A 27,267-nucleotide genomic window follows, 5' to 3' on the forward strand; every position below is an offset into this window, starting at 1 on the left:
GTCAATATCAGATTTCAGAGTCTGAGGATTTGTCTTGCTTTCATGGGGAAAAAAAAACCCCACCACGTGATGTTTATATCAGAAATTCTGAGTTTTGTAGCTATTACACAATTAGGTGCTGGCTGCACAGGCTTTCCTTCTGGTGACACTTGTGAATGTTGATTATTCCATTCCATCCACCGTCACCTGTATGGAGCCAGTTGATGGCTATAATATCTGTCCTCCAGGTTGCAAGACTGGCTATGAGGCAGTCCACAAGGAATAAATACAGAGTGACCTTTAGTTACCATTAAAATAGTGTTAAAGGATAGCCCTGTGAATTCCTGTCATGCCTGTGGCTGGATGACATTTCTACGAACTCAGGTTCCGGCTGTGTTACCAGCTTGTGGCCTCAGGCTTAGGACCAGTTCTGATTCCTACCCTGGTGGGCTGGACTTCAGCCTGCCTCCTTCTCACACACTGTGGACAAGATGAGGGTCGTTGATGGAAGTGGGTTTGGTTGTTCTCTCTTTATCTCAACCCTGTCCTGTGGGCCATCTAGAAACAGGGGGTTAATAGGAAGACCATATAGTTCAGTACTTATTATCTGCTGGTGTCTGGACTCTCCTCTTCCACCTCCCACACTGAAATGCCTAGTTAGGTAGTTTGGATTTGTGTTCAGCTAAACACTTGTTTCTTTCTAAATTGCCTTGATTATTAAATGCATGGGCATGATCTGGCCCAGAGCATACTTTAGTCAATTCACAAACTATAACAGCAGCACCTGGTAACTTGTTGGCAACCTGGATCCTTAAGCCCCAAACCAGTTCGTCTTTGTCAGATACTTTACACAAGCAGCAGCACCTAGCATTCTGCACTTTCTTAAGTCCTCCAAACAATTCAGATATATGGCAAAGCTTGGGAAATATTATGTAGATTAGCCTCTGAAGGTGAGAAAAGAGGCTGAGGGTGCATCCCACATCCAGAAGATGGATGACGTAACCCCAAGTCTGGGATGAGATGAGGCATCCACCCCTGGGAGCAAGCTGATTGTAAAGGTCCATGCTGGCTGCCAGCATCCCAGGGAAGAGGGCCTTCCATCAGGAGTTCCTGTTCACAGCTGAGGCTTCAGCAGGAGTGCCTGTTCACTGTGGGCTGCTGGATGATAATTAACACATAGTGTATTCATCACACTCTCCTGCAGCACCCATGCCAAATCTTTAAAATTAACCAAGCGAAGCAGCCTTCTTCCTGAGCTGAGGATTGGTGTTCAGCCTTTTAAAATATAGTACATTAGGCAACCACTATCACACAGTGAGTACCTGACTTTCAAAATAAATCCCGTTTACCACTCTGATTAAAAATGAAAAAAAAATTATCAAAGATGTTCCCTTTTCTGCACTTTCTTCCTGATCATATTTACAGAACACTGCTTCTGTTTGAGTAATATGTATATATTATATAGATGTAATATGTATAATATATCATATATATCTGTTTGAGTAATAATATCTATATCTATATCTATCTATATCTATCTATCTATCTATCTATCTATCTATCTATCTATCTATATATGAGAGAGAGAGAGACAGAGAGAGAAGGAGAGAGAGAGAGAGACAAGGACATAAAATGAGACTGGTGAAATAAACTTTTAAAATAATTTTTACTGAATGAAGAATATTCAAATATTTTATTATATAACTAGTATAAAATTATTAAAGAGATGTTTTATCCTCCTTTTTGGAGTGTCTTTGAAATCCAGGCCGTACGTTCTATGGTAGGACATCTCAGTCCATGCTTACCATGTTTGAAGGCTCAGTAGCCATTTGTCGTTAGTCATTGCTCTGTTTGATGGAGTAGGTTTAAATCTTGGGTCGGGGACAAAAGTATGGCCTGGTCTACACCTCAACAGGCTCTCTAGTTGGGGACTTTGTCCTAATCAAATGTTCTTCTCCACATGGTCTTCTGTCACCCTGCAAGGCTTTTGACAAGGAAGTGCAGTCATGGGGTTGGTGAGACAATAGGATGCCTGACATTCCTTTAGCATTGTCCCCTGTCTTCACTCCTAGCTCTGTCTTATTTCTTTTCAGATTCAGTATCACTTTCAAATCCGACATGGGATTGCATAATCCCTAGAATTTGCTCTTCTTGCTAAAATAAGGGCTCTTTCCTTTACAACAGCAAGATGTTTAGGTCATTAGAACCCTGTGCTTAGAACAGAGCAAGGGCATTGGAGGTAAGTGGTGAGTACTGTGGTGGCTTCATAGCCTGACACTTCACACCATACCATGCAGTCCTGTGACAGTTGGTATGGGAGGTAATAACTAACGCGGCTGTTCAGACAACACACAGCTGAGTTACAAACTGGACCACAGATTTTTGTGTTTTGGATTCAGGTTGTAATCCTCCCTTCCTCCCTTCCTTCCTTTATCATCCTTCTTTCCATCCCATTTATTATATATTCTCTGTCTCTGTCTCTCTCTGTCTTTCTCTGTCTCTCTCTGTCTTTCTCTGTCTCTCTCTGTCTCTGTCTCTGTCTCTCTCTCTCTCTCTGTTTTATTTTCCCTTCCCTTTATCCCTCCTTCTTCTCATCTTTTTTCTCCCTTTTTCCTCCTTCATATTTGGTCCTCAATCATGAAGGCTTGCAGGGAGGAAGAGAGGCTAGTAACTTGGAGCCAGAGTCCACAGAACTCTTCTTTATTCAACTATCAGGAACATTTTTTTCTCTATGCCTTAAAGGCTGGACACATTTGAACACATTGGCGGGCATATGCCAATGATCACACCCCCATGTTCTTAGTTTCTGACGCCATGGTAGCTAGGTTTTGAGACATGATGACTGGCCGTGAAATCCCCAGTCGTGGATTATCCCAGAAGCTGTTCAACTTCCACAAGCCTCAGAAGTAGCATGGTTTGTGCTACATTTTGTTAGTTACATAGATCTTAAGCCAGTCTTGATTCAGACAGAGTACGATTGGATTGGACCTTTGGACAGAGGTAGATAAAACTACATTGATGATCAGCATGTGGGGTGGGAAATACTGTTATAGTCGATTTTGGAAAATCTATCCATCCACCAGACAATGCTATTTGTCATTGGCTGTGGGCACCAAGAGCTGAATCACTGGTGGGGAGGCGGATGCATCATGTGGTGACATCATGTATACATACTAACTCACTAACTCAATCTTGCATTTCCACTTCCATTGCAAGTTTTCATTAGGGTGATTTTTTTAAATTAATCAATTGATTTATTCATTTTAACATTCTGCTCCTGGCCCCCTTCCTCCTCTCCTCCTAATCTCACCCTCCCTCCCTCTTCCCCTTCTCCTACTCCTCAGAAAATGAGAGCCTCCCTGCCCAACCCATCCGTCATTTCAAGCCACATCAGGACTGAGTCCATCCTCTTATCCTATGTCCTGGCAAGGCAGCCTCACCAGACAAAAGTGATAAAAAAGCAGGCAACAGAGTCCTTGTCAGAGGCAGTTCCAGCTCCCCTTACTACGCTGCCCATCAGGTAGATCTGTGTAGGGGGCCTAGGTCCGTCCATGCATGGCCCTTGGTTGGTAATTCAGTCTCCATAAGCGCCCTGGGCCCTGGTTAGTTGGCTTTGTTGGTCTTCTTGTGGAGCTCCTGTTCCCTCCAGGTCTTCTATCCTCCCGCTACCCCTTTTCTACAAGACTCCAAGTGCTTTACCCAATGTTTGGCTGTGAGTCTCAGCATCTGTTTTGATCTTTGCTGGGTGGAGCCTCTCACAGGGCAGCTACACTAGGCTGTTATCTGCAAGCAAGGCAGAGGACTGTTAATAGTATCATGAGTTGGCTCTGTTCCATCCGGTGGGTCTCAGATTGGGCCAGGCATTGGATGGACACTCCCTCAGTCTCTGCATGATCTTTATCCCTAAACAGCTTGTAGGCAGGGTAACTATTGGCTCAATATTTTGGTAGGTGGGTTGGTGTTTCCCTCCTTCCACTAGGAGTCCTGTCTAGTTAGTGGGTGTCCTCTTCAGTTTCCATGACCCCTGCTACTAGGAGTCTCAGCTAGAGTCACCCTCGTATTCATCCCAGAAACCTGCCCTGTCTTAGGTCTCTAGCATGTCAAAGAGATGCCCCTGCCCATGGTTTCTCCTCTCTCTGCAGGCCCTCTGTCCTCCTGCCGTCACTCTGCCCAGGTCTGATCTCCTCCCTCATGCCTTTCTATACTCTCTGTCCTACCTTGTTCTCTCTCTTCAACCATTTCTGGTGTCTATTCTATGTCACCTTCTGAATGAGATTTAAGCTGGGTCCTCCCATTACTAATTTTCTTGGGTCTGTGCATTGAAATATATTTATCCTGTATTATATCACTAAAATCTGCTTATAAGTGAGTAGATACCATGTGTGTATTTCTGGGCCTGGTTTACCTCACTCAGGATGATGTTTTCTAGTTCCATCCATTTGCCTGAATATTTTAAGAGTAATATTCTATTGTGTAAATGTACCACAGTTTCTTTATCCATTCTTAGGTTGTTTCCAGATTCTGGCTATTACAAATAAAGCTGCTATGAACATAGTTTAGCAAATGTCCTTGTTGTATGGTAGAGCATCTTTCAAGTATATGCCCAGAAGTGGTTTAGTTAAGCCTTGAGGTAGCACTATTTCTAATTTTCTGAGAAAGTGCCAGATTGGTTTCCAGAGTGGTTGTACAAGTTTGCACTCTCACCAGCAGTGGAATATTCCCCTTTCTCCACATCCTCACCAGCATGTACTGTCACTTGAGTTTTTGATCTTAGTCATTTTGACAGGTGTAATATGAAATCTCAGAGTCATTTTGATTTGCATTTCCCTGATAACTAAGGGTATTGAACATTTTAAAAGTGTTTCTCGGTCATTCAATATTCCTCTGTTGAGAATTCTCTGTTTAGCTATGTACTCCAATTTTTATGCATCTCCTATAGTAGTAGTATTGTATATTGTAGTAACCATATTAGGTTTATTTAAAAGGTATTTTTTGCTTGGCCAGTTCTCATACAATTCTTTCATTAAATGTCATTTATCTTAGCAAATCTCAGACCCCTGGATTATGGTCCCCTGCTGTGTGCTACTGTTACACCCTGCTTGACTCTTGCCTTAGCCTGTATTACCTGGGCTTAGAATGGTCATTTGTGTCTCTAGATTGTAGCATCCATGAAGTCAGGCTCAATAGCTGCCTGTTATACCATATTCCCTTAGCTTGACACATTGTTGAAGTTTTTTTCATTTTTGTACTTATTATACTTTATTCATGTTTTGCCTGTTCTTTTCACATGTATTTTCTGAATGTGCACTAGACAACTCAAGGAAGGAAAGGACCACAAACATATCACGATGCTGCCCTTCCTTCCATTTTCCGCCTCTGCCTCTTCCTTCCCACTACCTTTTCTCCTGCCCACCCTTTTCCTCCACTTCTCCTCCTCCTCCTCCTCCTCTTCCTCCTCCTCCTCTTCTCCTCCTGTACTTACTAGGCTTCTGAACCACAGGTAGACCTGCTGGTCAAAATTATAGAAAAGGATTTCAACTTATAGGTTGTCAATAAAAATGTACCCCATCCTAAGAGAAGCCAGGGCTTCACCACAGAGATTTTACTTGTTTACTTGTTTAGAATGCCTGGGTCAGGGTTGAGCTCAGAACTCGCATATCCAAGGAAGGAAAGTCCTCTTCCACTGAGCTGGACTTCAGCACCCGGGGACTTTGTGTTCAGTATCATGATGTAGACTGTTGATAGATGCCAGAGACTCCAGGGATGCATTCCTTCACGCTTTCCTTCAATCTCTGTAATGTTCACATTTCTAGGGTGATACATCCTTTGTTGGTTGTCTAGCCTTATGTTTTCTATTTTTCTGGATTTTGTAGTATGAGTCTACAAGTTAAATACAGGGAAACATGACAAAAATTAGGAATTTACTGCATGTTGAACTCTCATCAGTGGTCCCTAGTTGTATTTTTCTTAATGCTCGTGGTCCTCCGCAAGGAAAGCAACAGAGATTTTTTTTGGGGGGGGCAGTATTCAAGCAAGTACAGTGGGGTTGGAAGATGAAATCTGCACAAATGAAGTGATGTGTTAAACATGGTAGGAGTGATATGCTGAGAGGGTGCTGGTCTGTAATTCTGTTTTCATGTGATTTGGCTTACATAGAAGGAAACAGACCTGGGAGCGAGGGCTTTCCTTGTAGCTCTTAGATGCTGCACACTGGGGCTGGGGGTGAGGCTCAGTATTTCTGTCTGTAACACCACTTTCTTTCTCTTCCCCTTCAAACACTATGGACACTCATACCGAAGAGTATGTCCCCTTTGTTTTGTGGTCTCTCCAGCAAGCACTGAAGGCCATTGAGCCTCACGTCTCGCTACTCTCTCAGGACATTTTGGGGGTAGGAATTACACAGAAGTCTGATTCTATTAGCTTCCTGAGCCGACTAAACATACTGTACACATTCCCTGACTTTCAATGGTTTCCCAATAGTTTTTTTTCCCTCTCTAATGATTTTGGAGGATTGGAAACCCCAAATTAAAGAAATAATCAAAATTTCCAGAGGCTCCATTAGAGGCCTTTTGTCTTTCCTAGTTATCTGGGTTCCCAGTGTCTCGGTAGCCTCATGATCATCCATGAAGGAGGAAGGCAGTAGTTTCTGTGGCATCACTTTTATTTTGCAGGAAGAGAAAGAACAATCCATTCAGGCAGAATCCCTGAAGTAGAAGCAAACGTTTGTGATAAAGGAAAAAAAAAACCATTAACCCAGCATTACTTTCCTTGCCATGTTTTATTTTTAGAGTTCCTTTACAGTTTTCCTAGGTAGCAGTGGAACCAAAGGGAAAAACCAGAAGCTGCTTTCTTCACAGCAGACAGATAAAAGTGATGAAGGAAAGGGTCACTTTGGGGATGCTCATGGCATGTGACCATTAAAAGGAACCAAAGTCAAACAAACAGCTTTGTGTCTTTCTTTTATGTTAGCCGTGAATATCCCTGTTGGACTTGGTGTTTTTAGTGAAACCTCGTAGCACAGGCATAGATATCATTTATTCCTTAATTTCATAGTTTAACGGTGCATTTCGAAATTATCCCTGTGGCACAGTGACTAATGGTTCCTGAATCTCCATCACTTGGCTAGGAAGCTGCTTAGCACTTTTTATGTTTTTATTTATTTCATTTTAAAACAATATATTTTGACCATATTCCTTCCTCTTTCCCAACCTCCTCCCCCCGCCCAGATACTCTACCCCCTCCCAACTCACCCAGCTTCGTGTTATTTTTTTCCTTAGTCAAAAATCTATGCCAAGACAAAAACAAAACAAAAACATAGATGTTGTTTTGTGTTGGCGAAGTATCCCTGAACAAGAGGTTTGCCACCAAGTGTGGTTGGTAGACCAAGTGACACTCCATTAGAGAAAACTGATTTTCCCTCTCCCAGGAGCTATGAATTGCAAATAGATTCTTGGCTAGGAGTGGGTCTTTGTGTCCACTCCTCTGCCTTTCCTGGGCTAGGCTTTTGTCTGGCTTGTGCTTCTGTGGGTTTTGCACATGCTGTTACGAACTCTGTGAGTTCCTATGTGCATCCGCCCTATTGTGTCTGGAAAATGTTTCCTTTTTGCATGTCCTCTCTGCTAATTGTCCTGATATCCCCCTGAATTGATCTTATTGCTCTCATTTTGGGATGACAACAACAAAAGGACTCAGATATTAAGCCTGCTTTCTAAGACCACAAAATGAGTGCTTTTTCATACAAAGATAGATTTGATTTGGAAAGTGTCTTGGCTTTCCAGAATTTCAGGAGGTCTAGAAATTTATAGACATAGAGGAAACACAAGTAATTTGTAAATATCTTGAATTACTGAGGATGGCTTTATGAGAAAAAAATAACTTTAATTCTTCAGGTCTTGGTGCTGCTGATAGTGGTGGAGGTGGTGGTGATGTTGGTGGTGGTGATGGTAGTGAGGATGCTAGTGGTAATAAGGGTTTGGGTTGTGATGATACTGATGTTGGTGTAGTAAGGATGCTTGTGGTAACAGAGTGATTGTAATGGTGATGATGATGTTAGTGGTAATGAGGATGACAATGGTGACACTAATGATGGTGGCAGTGTTAATGGCCACTATCATTTTAAAGCATCTACTTTGTTCCATTAACAATGCTACATACATTATAGACTTTATTTCTATGAGTAGTCATTACATAAATGTCTCTCACACATCTGCTTTGTGGGATAATCTGTCTGGAAATGAAGAAATGAAGACTAAGTCTTTGTCTAGTACGGACTGCAGTTTACATGCAAATGGAAGCATGTTTGTTAAAGCGCGCCTGTGAGTGGCAACTGGACATCTTCATCCACCTTTGCCAGTGTCCAAAGCTTTGCCTCTTCACGGGGACTCTTGGATGCGTCTGAATTCATTTTCTTTCTGCTTAGTTCCACCTCCAAGCACCCCAAACTCTTTCATTTAGTGATAAAATATACATGTTAGTTATAAAAAATTCAAAAACCTGAAGTGAGTAAGACATAGTACAAGTGTCTCCCATTTATCTTTGGTCCAGCTGAACAACAAATCACTGTTAATGGCTTAGCATAGTGGGTTAAAGGCGTTCTCTCTATGTGCACAAGTGTCGTATGTAAGTACAGTTATAAAGTGCTTACAATTTACCATATTTATCACATAATAACATCTACCCAAGTCAAAAGCACAAGATTAAGATTTGTACTTTCCATTTTGCTTCCTCTCACTTGAGAGGAATTGGAAAGGAAGAGGGTGAGTCTTTTTATTTATTTGTTTGTTTTTATTTAATTGACTTATTCAGATTACATCTCAGTTGTTATCCCTTCACTTGTATTCTCCCGTTCCTCTCCCTTTTTAACCCCATTCCCCTCCCCTAGGCCTATGACAGAAGGGGACCACCTCCCCCACCATATGGTCACAGCCTATCAAGTCTCATCCTGGTAGCCTGCTTATCCTTGCTCTGAGTGCCACCAGGCCTCCCCACCAAGGGGGAAGTGGTCAAGTATGGGGCACCAGAGTTCATGTCAGAGTCAGTCCCCACTCTCCACACAACTGTGGAGTGTCCTGTCCTTTGGCTAGATCTGAATAGGGCTTCAGTGCTGAGGGTGAGTCTTATTACCCGTTCCTTCCACTATCCCTATTGCCTCTTAATGCCCTAACCATTCTGCCTGTCATGCCACTCAGAGCTTTAAGGACAAAGTTTGGGAGACCAGCCCTGCTAGGGCACAGTTAAACCACTTCTAGGAAGCAGCCTCTCCTAGGGGGAGCCGGGATGGATATTTGTGGAGCTGCAAGTGGTTTAAGATAAAGCAGTTTGTCTCAGGAGAGGGAAGATCCAGACCTGAAGGTACTTTGCTGGCTTGTTCCCCAAGCCTGAAGGCTGCCGCCCCACAGAGAATTGGCTTAGATATCAGCTTCTGATTTCAGCAGGGAGTCAGCGGGGCATTAGCCTCTCGGTGGCTGGGCTAATGCCCCCTCAGAGGCATGGATAGCTTGTCCCCAAAGCTTTTGTGTATGATTCCTAGAACTGTGGTGGGACCCTGCTGGGTAAAAGACACACAGTAATGAACATGATTTAGTCTTCTATCCTGGCACATAGTGAACCTAAAGCTGCTTTTACTTTGACATAGAAAAATGCTACTTGAAGAAAAAAAAACCCAGAGAGAAAGAAGAACAACAAAAAACTCTGTTGTGTTATAAATAACCTACCTCCTTAAGCTCAAATCATAGTTATAGAATTTGTACTTAGGAACCTAGATGTCTTTTAATTGAAGTGTTTATTTTATAAATTATATACTTGGTATGTTACTATGAAATAAACAGTGTTTTCAACCAGAGAAAAAACAGAATATATCAACATAAAGAATGTCTGTTCTCTGAAGTCCATTTCTTTTCAATCTAAACCCCAGTGAGATTTTTTTTTAATTCCTGTGAATGCATAGAGAGAATATCTTTTGTGATCTTTTAAGTACATTTAATGATATTTAGCTTACAGAGAATGCCATTCATTCCTTTAAGAATTATTATATTTTATTTATGCATTGTGGGAGGAGTATGTGTGCTGTAGCATGTGTGGAGTTTAGACCATGAATGACAGGAATTCATCTTCTCCTTTCAACATATAAATCTCAGGGGTCAAAATCAAGACATCAGGCATGATGACAAACACTCTTACCTGTTGAGTCATCTTGCCAGAGTCACAAAACCTTTTCCATGGACTAATTTTAAGTGTCTGTTACCTCAAAGAGAAAACCTGACACTCATTAATTTTCATCCTCATCCACTTAAAATTTGTCACCAGTAACCAGGAATCCACTTTTTGTATTTATAAATTTACCTACCAATCTGGATATTTATATAAAGCTAAAACTCCTGACATATGTTCCTTTAGGAATGGCTCTTTTTATTTCCCATAAGGATGTTTGCGTTTGTGATTTATGTTGCGTTATCTATTTGTCCTGTATCATTACCAGGTAATAGTCCACTGTGTGATGATGTCACATTGCCTTTATCTACTCATCAGCTGACCATGATGTTATCTTTCAGCTGTTAGGAACATTGGGATAAAATTCTTCATATAGACATAGGTTTTCTTACGATAAACCTTTTCTTCATAGTTTGAGAAATTGCCAAATGAATTTCCAAAGTGGCCAAAATATTCTATACACCTACTAGCAACGTACAAGTGATTCACTTTCTTTACATAATTTGTCAATTTATTATTTTCTGTTTTTACAATCATGATTATTCTAGTGGATTTGAGGTAATATTTCAGCTTATTCTTAAAATTTCTTAACACATACACACACACACACACACACACACACACGTTTCTTTGTGTATTTACGTGTCATCCATATATCTTCTTTGAGGAAAGCTCCACTGACCATTTTGTACCCCTTTACAACGCCACTAACATTTTAGTATTGCACTGTAAAAGTTCTTTACATAATCTAGATTCAAACCTTCTAGCAGACACCTGGCTGGAAAATGTTTTATTTCGACTTGTGGATTGTGTCTTCCCTAGCATCTGAACCCTCTTCCCTCGTAGCCTGTCTCCACAATCACTGCGACACAAATCCAACGCCATGCTCTTGTCAGCTTACTTCAGTGTTTAGCCTTTCTCCTCTCAATCTACCCCGCCAGCTCAATAACACTTTCTTGTCTTAATTCTCCTTGCGCACTCTGCCTCTTTTGCCTTCCTCCCTCTTCCTCCCCTCCTTCCTCCCTTCCCTGTTTTTACAAATGAGTATTTGTATTAACACTTAGATTTCAGAAGCTCTGACAGTGGCTGGGGATAATGAGAAAAGAAGGCTATAGTTCCTCTCCTCACGAGATCTGTGCTCTGGAGAGAGGGAAGGCATCCATCATATAGTAATGAATGTAGAACTCTAGGTGTGATTAACACATGAAGAAGTTCTGACTGTGGTATGAAAATGTTACAGGGCAAATGGCTCCAGCCCAGGAAATCTAGTTTTCTTCCTGCATTAGGGTGACAGTTTAATTGAGATCTCTAGGACAAGAAACTACTATGATGTAGGAGGAAGAGGAAGGAGCATTCGGACAAGAGGAAGGAAGGAAGGAAGGAAGAAAGGAAGGAAGGACCTTTTGAAAGAGAAGACAGATTGAAGACAAGATAGTATAGTTTTACAACCAAGCTTGGTTAGCAGACAAGATCGTTTTAGATCAAGATAAAGAAGTTAAGCTATTAGAGTTGAGATAAGATAGATATTGAATCTCATTCGGAAATCTAGACCCAACAAGACAGGAAAAACACTTGGTTCAAACGAGACGAGTGCAGATGGCCAAGTCACTATGAATGTAACATGTATAGAACTCATTATTCTCATGATTGTCACATGGTTCTCCCTGCTCTATGTATAGTTTGTCTTATACATGTGTAATAAAATAAAATTTTTTAAAAAAGGAAACGAAAAAGAGGTTTGATTACATTTACCACAGACATGACAAATATTGGATAATGTATGTTTATTACTGATTTGACCATTGTTCAGTACATACATGTATCAAAACATTGATAACTCTAATTTTGTCTTTTTAAAATTATAATAAAATAATAAGTCTTTAAATTATAAAGTATGAATTTTACTAATAATGTAAATGCCATTTAGAAGATAAATAATCTGTATAATCTATATACTAATACAAATAAATAAAGCATCTTAGCCATATTGGAAAAAGAAAAAAGAAAAAAGAAAGACAGCGCCGTTTTGGTTGGAGCAGAGCAGAAACAATACCATGCTGTGCCTGATGGTCTTTAAACATGGTTTCCTTAAGAGCAGTGAGGAGGTGGTCAGCTTTCGTTTGTTTGTTTTTAACCAGGGAGGGTAGGATAATCAGATTTTATTTCCCAAAAGATTTCTATCCCTGCCAGGTAAAGAATGAATCAGCAGAGGCTTAAGTGAGACATGCAGTGCTGTGTGGGCAGTGCAGTGCTGGGGATTGGATGAGGGTTGTCTTGGGAGCTCTCAGGATGAGAACTGCACGCAGCTGGGGGATGTGGTATTGTAAAGCATTGAGATCAAAGGAGTCATCAAAGCCCAAGTAATGACTCCCTGGCAGCGATCACTTGCTTGAGTCCAGCCTGTGATACTGAGGGAAAGAGACCATTTTATTAATTTTAATTACTATCTAATAGATGAGTGCAAAAGCAGTCGAAGCATAATGAGGAACAGTAGAAATAGCAGTGGACGGTAACAGTCATAGAAAAGTACCTTGCTGTTGGAGCACTTACTAGCAGCAATATGCTGTGCTTCACTTTCATTAACTGACTTAACGTTCATCAGGATCTCAGGATATAGGTCCTGTTCATTCACATTTTACTATTGGCAAATAAGACACATAGAGACTGAGTAACTTCCTGTAGGGCAGAGAGCTAGAAGCTGTCAAGCCCAGGATCTTCAGCCTGCTGGGTGCCTGGTTCTGGATTCTGTTTTCTCCACCTTATATAGCTTGTCATCTCTCATGAGTCCATACATAGCGTGTACCCTTGGCACCTTTGTTCCCAGCATCTGGAAAAGCAACTGGATATTTTTTAGAAGGAAATCACATCTTGCTTACTCCTCTCCATCAGATGCAGTTTTAAAGGTCCAGTCATTTTGTAGACCTGGGCAAGACTATAAATAGTGAAACATGGGAGCTTCACTTCTCTCTCTGGATGGAACCAGGCCATCAGGGAGTATGAGGAGACCCCCCGGGAATCCAGGAACAGTATAGAAGACACTCTTCTCATCTCTGGCAAGTTGAGGCCACTCCCACTCATCATGGCTTTGCTCTGACCACGACCAGGTGGCTTCCAATCACCGCTCGGTGCTGGAAAGGCTCAGCTAGTATGAAGGTCTGAGCATCAAATCTCAGACCCTCACTCGCCCATATTTTGGTGCTTGGCAAACTGTTTGATGTTGTCTTTAAAAATCACTTCCTTCCTTACAAAATGAGAAGACTTCTCATGGTTGTTGGGTGAACTAAATGGTAGATTACCTGTAAAATGTAGCCCAGTGTTGAGCATTCTCTTGGTTCAATGCCATTAACTAACATGTGGATAGATAAAACATCACAATGCAGTATTGCACGGTGGTTTCCACAGTAGGGTAAGATGATAAACTACACATTAAGATAAGTGAAATTCACATGGTCTAAGAAAGCAGATTTGGAAAGGATTTCTTAAAATGTGGGTTTGAGGTGGTATTTAAAGCTTGGCACGGCTATATTTATTCTAACCACATGGAGGGTTGGAGTATTTTTATTCTCACCATGTGGAGGATGGAGAATTTTGAGTCAGGAAAGCAATATGGTAAGCCTAGATAGGACAGGAATGAAGTTGTAGTGCCAGAAAAGCAATGCCACTAGCTTATTACGTAAGAGAATTGTCCTTTAAGATGATGAGTGACACGAATAAGGTAGTCAAGCATGGACCTGACTTTGGAATATTTCTTGACTCCACCTCACAGATGCACTCTTCTTTTGTTTTGAGTATTTCTTGTAGGAAACTCTGGCTGAGAAGGCCACCTCCGCTCTTAAAAGACAAGTTTATATGTTTCTGCATGAAGCGTCTTCTCTCCTGTAGATGCAATGACTTCTGTCATCAATTCCCATTTCAGGTTATGTGTGTTCCTCTTAGCATGACCACAGATGCTGGCTTGTCCACATCATTCAGGAGTATGCCCGTTTTCATGACACCATTATTACCAGAGCATCATTTGCTTTAGATATGTCCTAATAGTTGGATGAAATACAGTCACCTACTTAAAACTGTCACTTCTTGTCTACGTTCCTTTTAGTCATACATTGGTATCTGATCATCACAAAGCAGTCATATGAGCAGAAGTTATGTCTACTGATCTTATTATTACCAGTTAGGTCCCAATAATTACTTATGAAATGAATTTACATAGGAGATTATAAATTCTAGAGCCTGGATCCTCACCTTTGTGCTTGTAGTGTCATCTGGTGTTGTGCCTACATATCCTAGGTGTTTGGTAGTGTATAATTAGCGTTGGACATCTATGGGCGTATCCTATTCTGAAGCATGCTAGAGATGGCTTTGGCTCAGGCTAGAAGTCTGTCCTTATATCCTTGCCCTCTCTTCTTGCTGCTTGCTAACCTATAAATGTTTCTCTCTGACATTTCTGATTGGTCTTTAGGCCTCAATAAACAATCTCTTTGGAAAATATGAGGTACCCAATGAACCAGGTACATCTCTATGTACATTCTAGTTTTTTGTGAGATTTAACCTTTCTCGTGGTGAAGGTCTTGTTAGGAGATTTAAAATAAAAACTAACAAAGAAAAACATTTCAATTGATCACTACATCAATTTAACACTTCATTTAACAAACCATATTGAATTTTTATTTTCATTCCGATTAGTGCTATTCTTTGGACTTTCTAGCTGGAGCTCTCGATTATAACCTTTTGTGATTTCAGTAGCTTCTCTTGATTTTTTTTTTCTTCCTGCAATGTTTAAGAAGTTGCAGATAGTAGCAGATTGTGAGAGAAGTAAAGGATGTGCTTTTTTTTTCATATTGTTCATTTATAGAGCAGTCATTTTCACGACTATATCTCTGTGCTATGTGAAGGGAGGGTAGCACCGCATGAGAGCTGGTCTCAAACTCGGGCTGTTCCATTGTACTCTATAGTGTACTCAGTCTCCTGGCTGGGTGCTTTGGTATCCATATAACTCACTGATACACGGTCCACAGGTTAGTTCTGAGGCCTCTAATAAGGAGTCATTTGGAGAATTAGCCCAGTGAAAGGCTTCATCAGAGTCCTGAATGCTATCCCCTCTCCAGCTCACAGTAGGCCCTGTGCCAGCCCCTGGAAGTGCATGCTGGTAAATGCTCTTTGGCAAGCAGTGTTAGCTGGGCCTTTCTCTTTAGGATTACTGTCTCTGTGTAGACAAGACTGTGTCTCAAAAGGCCAGGGGAAGGAAGGAAGGGATAAGGGAAGGAAAGGTGGGGGTGGGGAAGAGACAATGGCTATTGTACACAATGGCTTTCCTGAGCCTGGCATCTTCTGTCCTTGATGCACTTGGAATTTTTGTGTGACTGTAAACATTGGTTATTATTATCCCATTTCAGGTAAGAAACCACTAGTGTTGTCAGTCAATTTGCGTCGTCACACAGTTGCCACACACTGCACTCTGAGACTGTTTTTTCCATGCTGCACCACCATTGCGTGTGCTTAGTAATCTGTGACGAGCTCTTTGGTTGCCACACTCTGGGTCAAAGGGTGCTATTGGAGCCTGGTGTTGCGTGTCCATGTTTAAAATCATGTGACATACGTGAGAGTTGGTCCCAAAGGAAAGTTGTTCAGACAGATTTCATCGGCACTGTGATTGAGAACCATCCTCCAAGTCTTAAGTATCAACCTAGAATCGATTCCATGGCTTCTCTAGGGCAAAACCAGTAGATGCAAAGAGGAAGTTGTGGTGTATCCCAGGCTTGCTTCCAACTTGACATCTTCTTGCCTCGGTCCCTTTCCCAAGTGCTGGGGTCAGATGCATGATTCGCCACACCTGGCTCATCTCTGTCATTCTTGCTGGTGAGTTCTAGAACACTTCTCCCTTGGAGCTGTTTCCTCCTCGTGTAACAACATCTCCACTCCTTCTCTTCCAACCTGCAGAGCACGATGATTGTGGCAGTGGACAGCACAACTGTGACAAGAATGCCATCTGCACCAACACAGTCCAGGGACACAGCTGCACCTGCCAGCCGGGCTATGTGGGAAACGGCACCATCTGCCGAGGTAGGTTTGCTGTCTTGCGGGGCACCTCCACCTGCTAGCCCACCTGGCCTTGTGATGTTTCTGAGGGAAATTCCTGCTGTCACCGTGGTAACTGAGCACAGCTGGTTCCTGCTCCCTGTCTATCTGCTGGCCCAGGGCACTCTGCATGGAAGAAAAGGCTCAGCAGCTCTGCGGCTGTACCTGTGGGTCTCGGTGCAGTTCCACATCTGGATGGAGCACCCCCAGGCTGTGCCTCTTAGAGCACATTAAAACCAGTGATGGAAGATCCAATTCTGGTGTGAATTTGGGTCCCTGCGAGCTGTACTCAGAGGGCAAGTGGGGACCAGCCCTGCTCACATTCAGGGCATCCATTTGATTGAGAAGCTTTTCATTTAGAAATGCTGGTTACAGTTCAACTGGTGGTGTGTACATTACGGTCATCTTCACACCTTCATATCCAGTCTGATGTGAACGTGGGGCCTCACTCCTGCTTTCTCCCAACAGGCCACTCACTATGCACACACACTTTACCTACAGAAGCCCACTGGTTCCTGCCAGTCCTTGGACATGGCTGTTGTCCAATCTTCGTGGGCAGTCACTACCTTTATGTCTCTGATGTCCACAGGTCACAGAGGCACGCCTAGTGTTCCCAAGCCCATGTTCACCTGTTTTTCATAAACAGCCTGAGTGGACACTGTATATTACACAGTTGTGTTTGCCTCTGTGTTACTTGCCTTGCCAGGAGGGTGGGAGCCCTGGGTAGCAAGCACGTGGTCCTATCCTCACAGCTTAATGTCTAAGACAAGGATGTGCCTGGTATACTATAGCTGTTCATTAACTATGTGATAAGCAGCCCAATCAGTGAAAGAGGAAAGAGGGACGACTTGCCTCTTTCTCTCTTCTTCCTGTATCTCATCCCCTAACTAGAAACTAAAAAGAAAGCAGAAAGGAAAGATGGTTATAATCATAATGTGTAACTTTTATAATAAAATTTTGCTCACACATTTGGTGCTTAAAGCACTTTAAGCAAAGCGATACATGCTGCCGAGCATCTTGGAGTGTAGGGTTAAATGGAAGGGATGCTTGCAGACAGTTCCAAATGAGATTAACATAGCCTGACCCGAGGGTTAAGGTTCTGAGTGGGAGAGTGTTTATCTGCCTTGCCAGCCCCGCATGACTGCTGTAATGGGAATCAGGCTTTAACCAAGCGGTTGTCAATATGTAGCTGATAGACTAAGCCTTCTTTCTTATCTGTCATTAGCTGGATACAATCTGGGTGATCCTGGAAAGCATTCTTGTCTCAGTGGCTGATAATATTGGCATTTATTTTGTAAATGCACAGTGAGTATGAACTTTATGTCGGGACACACACACCAGCACACACACAGACACACATGCAAAACAAAAACCAAACAAAACAGACAAACAAACAAACAAAACAGAGGTACAACAGAGGACTCATCATTTAAAAATGGAAAACAATTTGAACAAATGCTTCCAACCCAAGTGGTACAAAGTACAATGCAGCGTTGGCTCATACTAAAGAGACTTGTAAGAATTATGAAACTATTGAGCCTTGTGCTAGGCTTGGGTACGGTTGAGGATTTCTTTGCTTGGGAGCAACAGGAAACGAACATGAGCACTGGCTACGGTTTGCAGAGCCCAGAGACAAATGGAAATTTGGGCTTCCTTTGCAAAAAGAGGCAAAGCTTGCACCTTAGAGGCACCCAAATCTTTATTCTCACTGGTGCTGAGACTTGACTGTTCAGTGTTGTTTCCAGGGGTCCTGGGGAGCATCTCTGTGTGACTGCTGCCCCATAGGCTGGCTGTGGGTCTTTCCTGTGGTATGGCATCCTCATCTGGATATGGCTCCCACATCCTGACCTTGCTTGAGGCAGAGTACTTGAATCAAGTATCCCACACTCCTAAGATTTCATATCCTAAATCCACAGCAGACAGGACACGTCAAAAATGTGATGATGGATGCAGCAGTACCCTGGGTATCTGCATCAGGCACCAGGTTCTTGGCATCCAGCACGCAGGAGGGCACCATCATTCTTATTCTGGAACTAGCACACGTATGCTCAATCCCATCCCTTTTGGTGTCTGCTAGGGGAACCTTTAAGCTATTTTGGTAGGATGAAGAGGCAGGGAGGCATCTGGAGGAACTGTACCTGAACTAAAGATTTCTAGAACATCCAACCCAGCCTTTTGACTTATCCAAGAGCTGGTGTGTAAGTGGGAGGGTACACAGACGTGTTGGGTGTATGTGGCTTTGCTCATTCTTCTTGTCTTTACTAAGAATCAGTGTGCCCAGGGGAATACCCATTCTGGGTCTTACTGATCCCTACTTAGAACAAATTTATGTGTGTGAAGCCATTAGGAACTTTGCAGTGGTGGATACAGAATGCCACACCCTGATTGTGGAGCCCTTCTCAGTGATGCATACTTGTGAAGTAAGTCCTGGTCCTGCATGGGGTGAGCTAAAATATAAATAAATAAATAAATAAATAAATAAATAAATAAATAAATAATTCTCAGGAGTGTCACAGAACCTAAGGGCTGAAAGGAGCCTGGGATTGGGGACAACTGCTCTGAGGGATACAGTGCTAGCAGCACATGTCCTTGTGGCTTTGTTTTTGGTTTGGATCTTTGGTCTTATCTCTTTCTGCAGACTGGGATTCTGTTGGTCTCAGGTTTGATCAGGGATCTTGGTGTGGCCATTCTCTTAGAGCGTACTAGCAGCAGATATGGTATGAAAACTGCTCATTGATTGATTTTGAGAACTGTTGTGGCCTGAGAGGAGACTAGAAGTGGTAGGCACCACCACCACGCAGTACCAACTGAAATCAAGCCTGTAGAAGCTGAACCGCCAATGGGAAGCTTCCTCTCACTCCTTGGGGCAGCAGGAAAACCTAGCCTGGGTGATCCCGTAGGCACGTAGATCCCTGGTGCAGAGGGGAAGATGAAACTGGGAGGCATAGGTCCAACGTGGCCACATCCTCTCTCTAACTCACCTGCAGTCAGGGAAGACTGTGAGGGTAAGTCAAGAGGCTAGGTGGCCATGCTCAGGAGAGAATGTCAAATGGTGTGTCAGCACCTTCTCTGAACTTCACACCCCTGGTGATGGTCACTAAGAAGTGGCAAAAGATTTGTGCCTGCCCTCTCACTGGTGTTCTGATATATGAGAAATGACAGGAGTTTTTTTTCCCTCCAAAATGTGTAATTATTGACATGGGAATCAGAGCTGAGGGACTAAGTGCAGACTACTGCTCTCACCTCTGTATCCTGACGGTCTCTCTGAAGAATGCTTAAAGGCTAGTGGGAGGCACTTGCTAAAACTTTCCCAGAATTTCAGCAGCTGGTAGGTTTTGACACCTTTGTGTTATCTTTTGATAGCCTTCATTTGTCTATAAAAGTGAGTGAATTAATCTCCCTTTTCCTGGGGTTTATTTTCAGGCATCCCAGGGGACACTTTGATGATTCTGTAAAAGCGGAGATGCAGGCATCTTTAGTTACTTTTCAAGCCCTGGGTTTCCATCCTGATGCCTTAGGCTTGGTGATCACCCTGTTTCTGCATCCAAGGAGCTCTGCACACCACCTCAGCCCATGCCACCACGTATCACACTCTTTGGTTTACTCCTCTGCTTCCTGCACACTATAGCTTAATACCTCTGCAACAGTGCTTAGCCAAAGGGGAATGTACTATAGTCTTTGGACGTTTCCTCCCGAGGGAACATTAGGCAAATATGCCTTTGTAATGGAATATGCGCTTAGGCATCTGCAAGATTTTATAAGAAAGCCAGTCTGTCTGGGGTCACCCAAGCTTTATTCCCATCTGAGAAACCATTGGTTCCTGAAATAGATACATAAACCAACCTCAGTGTGAAGCCTGAGCTACTAATGGGGTCGGCTTCAAAGAAAAAGCGCTAGGTAGGTTCACCGTATAAATTTTAGGCACATAAGTGAGTCTTTCTTCTAAGGCTTCTAAAGATCTTGTAGTTCTCGGAGGTGATGTATTACGAGCACTTTGCAGTGAGTTCTCGCCTAGATGAGCTACTTCCTAGAAACATCTATTTGATAGGAGTCTGCATACACTGTATGCCAGGGGGTTAGAAGCAGAAGGCCAGGGAAGGGCTGGCATAGAAAGATTAATATGACAGCTCACGCTCACAACGCCACCAGCACCTTGAGTTAGCACATATCCTTAGGAAAGCAGACATCTTGCAGGTGCAGAGATGCTTTCAGCAGCTCACAGGTAGTGGGAGAGGAAGAGAGAGGGAGCGCGAGAGGGAGCGGAATAGTAAGTTGTTACAGCGAGCTATCACTGGAAATAATAAAATTGATGAACTGCCGGGCTGTGAATCAGAGAAGATGAAATTTGGAGATTTTTGAAGCAAATAGCAAGGGATATGTGACGCCTTTGGCAGAGGTGCTCACAGTGCTCTAGACAGAGTTCTGCGACGTGGCTAATGCGACGAGGAAGCACTCTCGGGAAGGCTTCCTTTGGAAATTCTGCTGTTAGGTTTCCAGACAGAATGCTGAGAATGATGATGAAAAAGACTGATAGGAGGGCTTGACCCAGCTAGAGGCCAGCCCATTTGTAAAAACCCATCCATGTGATAAGCAGATAAGGACGGCATGTACATCTCTACTTTGTAGCAATTTCCTAACAATTCAGGAAGGATTCGGAAATGTTTACCCAAGCTCTGACTGAAAACAAGCAGATTAGGCGGGTAGCTAAGGATCCGACTCAAGTCAGCGAGAGGGACTCATGAAGCAAACATGGAGCATCCTCTTTTAAATTCTTTATTTTTATTTTTGTATGTGTTTTGTGCATGCTTGTCTATATGAACACCCAGTATTTGCAGGCATCTGCAGTTGCTAGATGGAGCATCACATATTTTGGAACTGGGGTTATGGGTAGTTACATAGCCACTGATGTAGGTGCTGACAACTGAATGCAGGTCCTCAACAAGAATAACGAGTGCTCTGAACTGCTAGACCACCTCTCCAGCGCCCTCCCCCATGGAATATTATTATAGCAATCTGGGCCCCCCCAAAGTCCAGGAATGGGGAGGCCTCCCATGGATATCAAGCAGCCTTGGCATGTCAAGTTGCGACAAGACTAGGCACATCTTCTCCTACTGGGGGTAGATGAGACAGCCCAGTAGGAGGAAAGGGTCCCAAAGGCAGGGAACAGAGTTATACATAACCCGTGCTTCCCCTGATAGGGGACCTACATGGAGGCCAACCAACACAACTGCACCATATATGCTGAGGCCCTTGGTCAGTCCCATGCATGCTCCCTGGTTGGCGGTTCAGTCTCTGTGGACACTATGGCCCCAGGTTAGTTGATTTTGTAGGTTTCCTTGTGGTGTCCTTCACCTCCTCTGGCTTCCTTCCCCTCCCCTGAAGCATTCCTCAAGCTCCGCCTAATGTTTGGCTGTGGGTCTCTGCATCTGTTTCCATCTGTTGCTGAGTGAAGCCTCTCAGGTGACATTTGTACTAGACTTCTATCTGTAGGTATAACAGAATATTATTAGCAGTGCCAGGGGTAGGCTCCCTCTCACTGCCTGGATCAGTCATTGGTTGGCCACTCCCTCAACTTCTGTTCCATCTTTGTCCCTGTATGTCTAGTAAGGCTGTCTAAAGTCTTCCATGTATGGAGGTTAATATAGGGGGATTCCCTTCCATTGGTGTTTAATAGGCTTCTTAGCTGCATATGGATGATCTTGGACCAACTTAGGTTATTGCAAGGAATGTGACTCTCAAAAAACTTAGGACTGTTAAGAAATTTGACTATAGATGGGTGCAATGGCATATGCCGATTATCCCAGTCCTCAGGAAGCCAGAGATGGGCAGATCTCTGCGAGTTCAAGGCCAGCCAGATCTACAAAGTGAGTCCAGGATAGCCAAGGCTGTCACAGAGAAATCCTGTCTCAAACAAACCAAAACAAAATGAAACGAAACAAAACAAAACAAAAGAAAAATCACAATTGACCATAAAGACAAAGATGATGTAAATGTGGGTGAAGAAAATTCCAGTTCAATTAAGTTCAACTAGTCAGAGAACATACATAACACAGGACATGAATTTGAACACACAGTGGCAGAAAATTACTTGTCATGAACATGCAGACCCAAAACATGCTTAAGCATGTACAGGCCTGAGAAGTGCTTTTTCAGAACTTTAATCTGTCTGTCTGTCTGTCCATCTCTATCCACCCATTAATCTATCTCCATTTTTCTTTCTAGAAAAATTTCTTATTAACAGAAGCCTGATCTGTAACGAAATCCTTTGTTCTGTGAAACTTAACCCCTTCTGGACATTCTGAGCCTCATCTCTCAGTATATAGTCTCTCCCTCCTATTCCCAAGTCATGTTGAAGGGCCCTCTGACCATGCCTGATGAGGCAAGATGGTTTCATGTGCTTTTATTTTCCCCTGAGAATCTCCTCATAATCTGGACTATCATCTCCCATCCTCTTCTCATTAGCACTCTGTTCACCCTCCTCAGTGTAACTCAAGTGCCATTTTTTTTCTCGGTCTTCCTGTCATGATAGATCAGTGCCCTCTCACTTCTGATGCATTCTTCAATGTACTATCATTTAGTCACACTTACCAGTTCACACTCAGCCTCTCACCACCCTGAGACCCTGTGCACGAGCAATGTTTACTCACCAAGCAGTTGCTGTGGGCTGGGTCATGTGACACAATTCAGCGCGTTGTTCTTGTAGTGCGATGGGTGAGTTAATCCTGAATCTAGACCATCACAGGCAAAGCTGGGTCTGATGTGATATCAAGGCAGCAAGGGCCAACCAGTAGATCTCCCTAATGCTAGAGCTTTGCGACATACCCTTGGCAATCCACTTTGCTGAATAAACCTCTGGGCTTCATATTCCAAGCAAAGCATTGTTTTCTATTGACTACCAAATAGTTCCTCATTCTACTAAGCTGAATGAGTCTTTGTTACATTTTCTGTGTATCCTTGCAATTTAAGCCCCTTTAGAATCTCCACTGATGATTCTGCCTTGAAATCTTTGCTCTGCTCTAATCAGTTTACATAAATGGAAACTAGCATTGAAATTATTCAATAAATAGCTACTGTAGGCACTGTGAGCTATGCACTAGTCTAGGCACTGGTAGTGAATGGGTAGGTTTGGGCTCAACTGTAACTCAACTTCCTGCATCATTTGAAATCACCAACTACTTTTTTAATTGTTCACACAACCCCCTGTTGGCCTTCCTGTTCAGACGGGACCATGTCCAGGAAGTCCACAACTCGGAAGCCTGGAAAGCACACAGCTCTGAGGTGAGACAGTGTCCCATGTGAAGAGTATCCTAAGACATAGGAGCCAGGAGCCATACATCTCTGAGAGAAGGCCTCCTCAGCAGAGACACTGCAGCTCCCAGGGGAGGGGTATTCCCAGGTGAGCCAAGTAGCTCAGGAGCCTCAGCTCTGCTCCTTCTTTGCTTCTTCTCTTCTGGGCTTCTTTCACTGAGTCACACCAGACAGCAAATCTCTTAGAAGGGATTTATTGGAAGGACCAATTCAGGAATGGCTACCAGAAGACAGCAGAGAACCATGCAGACTCAGTCTTTATATAGGATTTCTTAGGGGGTGGAGCATGCTAGGGCAGAGATTTCCAGAGTGAAAATTGGTGGAATTTCAAGTCCCAAGCTTGGGGGAGTTTAAGGACTGGTGGGTTTTCCCGTTCAGGGATTGGTGGTTTTTCGGGTTTAGGGATTATTGGGTTTCTGTGGGAAGCTCAGAGATTGGTGAGGTTTTGCTCACACTTTTTGTCAAAAATTAGCATAATCTGGAAAGGGTCCCACAGAAGGGCTGGAGCTGGTCATTGTGACAGAGGCTGGAAATGCCAATATAGCTGTTTAGAGTTGGGGAGGGGCCTATTAACGTATGTCCCAGGAGGTTTACACAGACTTCAGCTCTAAGCTAAACAAAACAACTTTCAGTAAGTAAACTATGAACTGACAGTAAAGAGTCAGATTCTTGATCCTGGTCTTTGGCTGGCAGTGCCAGACCATGTCTAAGGGGAATGGCTAGTATATACATTGCTGCCACAGAGGTGGATACATTGTTGCCACAAAGATGCCTGTTCTATGGAGATTATTTATTTATTTATTTATTTATTTGTTTGTTTGTTTTTCGAGACAGGGTTTCTCTGTGTAGCCTTGACTGTCCTGGACTCACTTTGTAGACCAGGCTGGCCTCGAACTCACAGCGATCCGCCTGCCTCTGCCTCCCAAGTGCTGGGATTAAAGGCATGCGCCACCACACCCGGCATGTTCTATGGAGATTTAGCCTCAGCCGCTCTGGAGTCCTGAGGTATTGATGTCTAGAGTCGTAGAGAGGCCAGAAGCACAGCCTGAAGATTCGAGTACCCCTTTCAAGGACCACAGGAGGTAGCACCCAGGGGAGCTGAAGAGCTTAAGAGGAGACACCCAGAGAAAGATGTAGAGGCACTTAAGGGCAAAACTTGAAGCCTGGCCTCGCTGCTGAAGCTCCTCAGGCAGGGACCTGGATACTTTCCTGCAAAGTATACAGAGTTAATAAAGAGAGTCTGTGACAGGGAAGGCTTACCCTGACACTTGAGTTGTGGATAGCTACCACCCTGGCTCAAAAAAAAAAAAAAAAAAAAAAAAAAAAGCTTACTGTCCTGTTTCAAGGAAGACTGATTTCTCTGGTAAACCTTTCTGTCTAGTCTTTCAGCAATTCCCCTCTCCTCTTCTTTTCCTCAGTAACCACGTTCATAACCACGCTCAAATATAAAGGCTTAAGTATCATTTATCTTGTGATAAGCATCAAATTTCTACCTCCACTTCTAAACTCTTCCCTAAGTCCCCAGAGTCATGTACTTGAGCCACCGACCTGAGTGTCTCACAGGCACAGTGGTCCCCTTTGTCCATTCGGAATATGCTCCAAATACCTGAAAATGTAGATCTGATCACATAACAGTGCTTTCCTGTATTCATGGGCAGGCAGCACATACAGCGTAGATACACTCGACAAAAGTGTGGTTCATCCAAGACAAGACAGAGGAATGTGCCCCTCTCCTCACCATGCTGCTACCCAGAATGCCACACAATTTGATATTCATGGATTACTGTTGAAATTTTCCATGAAATATTTTCAGATAGCAGTTGCCTGTGAGAAAGTACAAGTAAGAGAAGGGGATCGTGTTGTTATGCTGAGATCACCCAGATCCCGAGACCCCCCAAAAGACCACCAGGACTCGATACCGATGCAATATACACAGGGTCCTGTATTACAGGCTCAGAGCTTCGGATCATAATCCTTCCTGACACAGCAGGTTAGGAGAGTGCTAACGGAGCTTCAAGGGTGATGGGTTTATAAGGAAAAACTGTAATTAGGGGTTGGAGTCCCAGGGAAGTAAGGAAAAAACCATAAGTGGGAGTCGTGAGTCTCAGGAAGGTAGCCCTTTAGTCAGGTTGGGTAGAGGCTGGATCTCAAGGGAAAGTTGTGAGTCTCAGAAAGGTTGGGTCCAGGAGGCTGAATCTCCAGGGAAGTTGTTTTATCTCAGAGGATCACGGGGTGTTAGCCGTATCTAATTGTTCCGGTGCAGTTTCTGCAGAGTGCTAGCAGGCCCAATTTATGACAGTGTGCGATCATCCCCGAAATGCAGGAAAGAGCGGGGTCACCTGGAGACAAGTTCTCATACCGAACGTTGTATTAAATGCATAATATAAATTACATGTAGGATATGGCATTAATTTTTGCCCGTACATTATCTCAAAATTGTACTACCTGAGCAGATTCTTTGCTTCTTCCTCTAAGCCTTTCCCCAACTGGGCAACGGTGTCATCTCTCACCAGATGGCTTAGGAGCAGAGACCTAAATATTTTCTTTGCTCTCTCATTTTCATGTTTTACACAACCCCAAGCACAAAGCAGTCATCTTCCCTTTATCCACAAAACAGTCATCTCTTACCACTGAAGATTTCTGTCTGAGCTGAAACCACAATCATCTCCCCATCGCTGTATGCACTAGAAAGAAGTACAGCTAGAATTTTGCAAACTCCAGATGTGATTGCAAGACTCATATACAGTAGCTTCTGCTTTCTCACAGATTGAACAGGGGAGAGTTAGGGTTGATGCCGAAATCGCTGAGAAGAAGATGTGCTTTGAGTAATGGGCAGGTGCAGCCATGAGGGCCAGGCTCGGGGGGGGGGGGGCAGAGTAGGGGCTTAGGGGGGTAGGGGGGGAGGAGGTAGGATGAGCTCTGGTAGGAGGAAAGGCCTCCTCCTAGGTTTTGCAGGAAATTGAATGCCAAAAGGTAACCAATCGCCGCCTTTCTTGAGATTAAAGAACTCCCAAGAAAACACAGCCTTTGCTGGAGTGGACAACATAAAACTAAACACTCTGCTGAGATGGGAGCCCCGGAGCCTTTGTGTGAGACCCCACTCATGTGAGAAGTGTGTCCTGGTTGTGAACTTGCCAAGTAAGTGCTCCTTCACAAGGCAGTGGGGTGCTGTTTCTTGGGTGAGCTAATGAAAGTTGAGCGGTCTGTGTCTGCTCCTTTCTCAAGGCTGGCAAGTGAGTGAGGCCCCAGGTTCCGACCTGTACACTCTTGCTTGAGGGAGTGGATTGGTGCGGGTGGGAATAAGCAGCCTTGGAGGGAGTTAAACTGGTTTTGCAAGCTTCCTGCCAGACAAATGCTTACCACCAAACGCTGTTAGCAAATATGCCAGTAAGTAACTTGTTATGGTGCTGAAAGAGGAAGCGTTTTAGGATATTGATTTAACTCTGAGAGAAGGAACGGCCTCCAAGTCTAGAGAAGTGTACTATGCTTAAGACTTCAGGGATACATCCTTTGAACATGTATCTGGAGCTAGAACATACAAGTGATTTTCTCATCCTTGGTTACTGAGAGGCATACATGCCTGTAAGGTTGATAAAGGGCTGTGAGCTATGCTGCCTTCCCAGCACAAGAAAGAGGGCATTGACAGAACTGCAGAGACAGAGGCAGACTTTAGTGACAAAAGCCTACTCTTTCGGT

The 27,267-nt window shown here is 43.4% G+C and overlaps 1 protein-coding gene across 2 annotated transcripts in view; it reads left to right on the plus strand.

Annotated features, from left to right (window-relative positions):
• The window catches only part of NELL1 (neural EGFL like 1), an 843,592-nt gene that overhangs the window by 522,813 nt on the left and 293,512 nt on the right, over positions 1-27,267 (plus strand). For both annotated transcript variants that reach the window (XM_084773584.1, XM_084773585.1), the window contains exon 14: positions 16,126-16,248. In XM_084773584.1, coding sequence (XP_084629710.1) covers positions 16,126-16,248 — 123 coding nt within the window. The remainder of the gene's footprint in view (positions 1-16,125; positions 16,249-27,267) is intronic.

This window comes from Acomys minous (assembly GCF_964271855.1).
Source record: "Acomys minous genome assembly, chromosome: 2".
In the NCBI taxonomy this organism is placed as follows: domain Eukaryota; kingdom Metazoa; phylum Chordata; class Mammalia; order Rodentia; family Muridae; genus Acomys; species Acomys minous.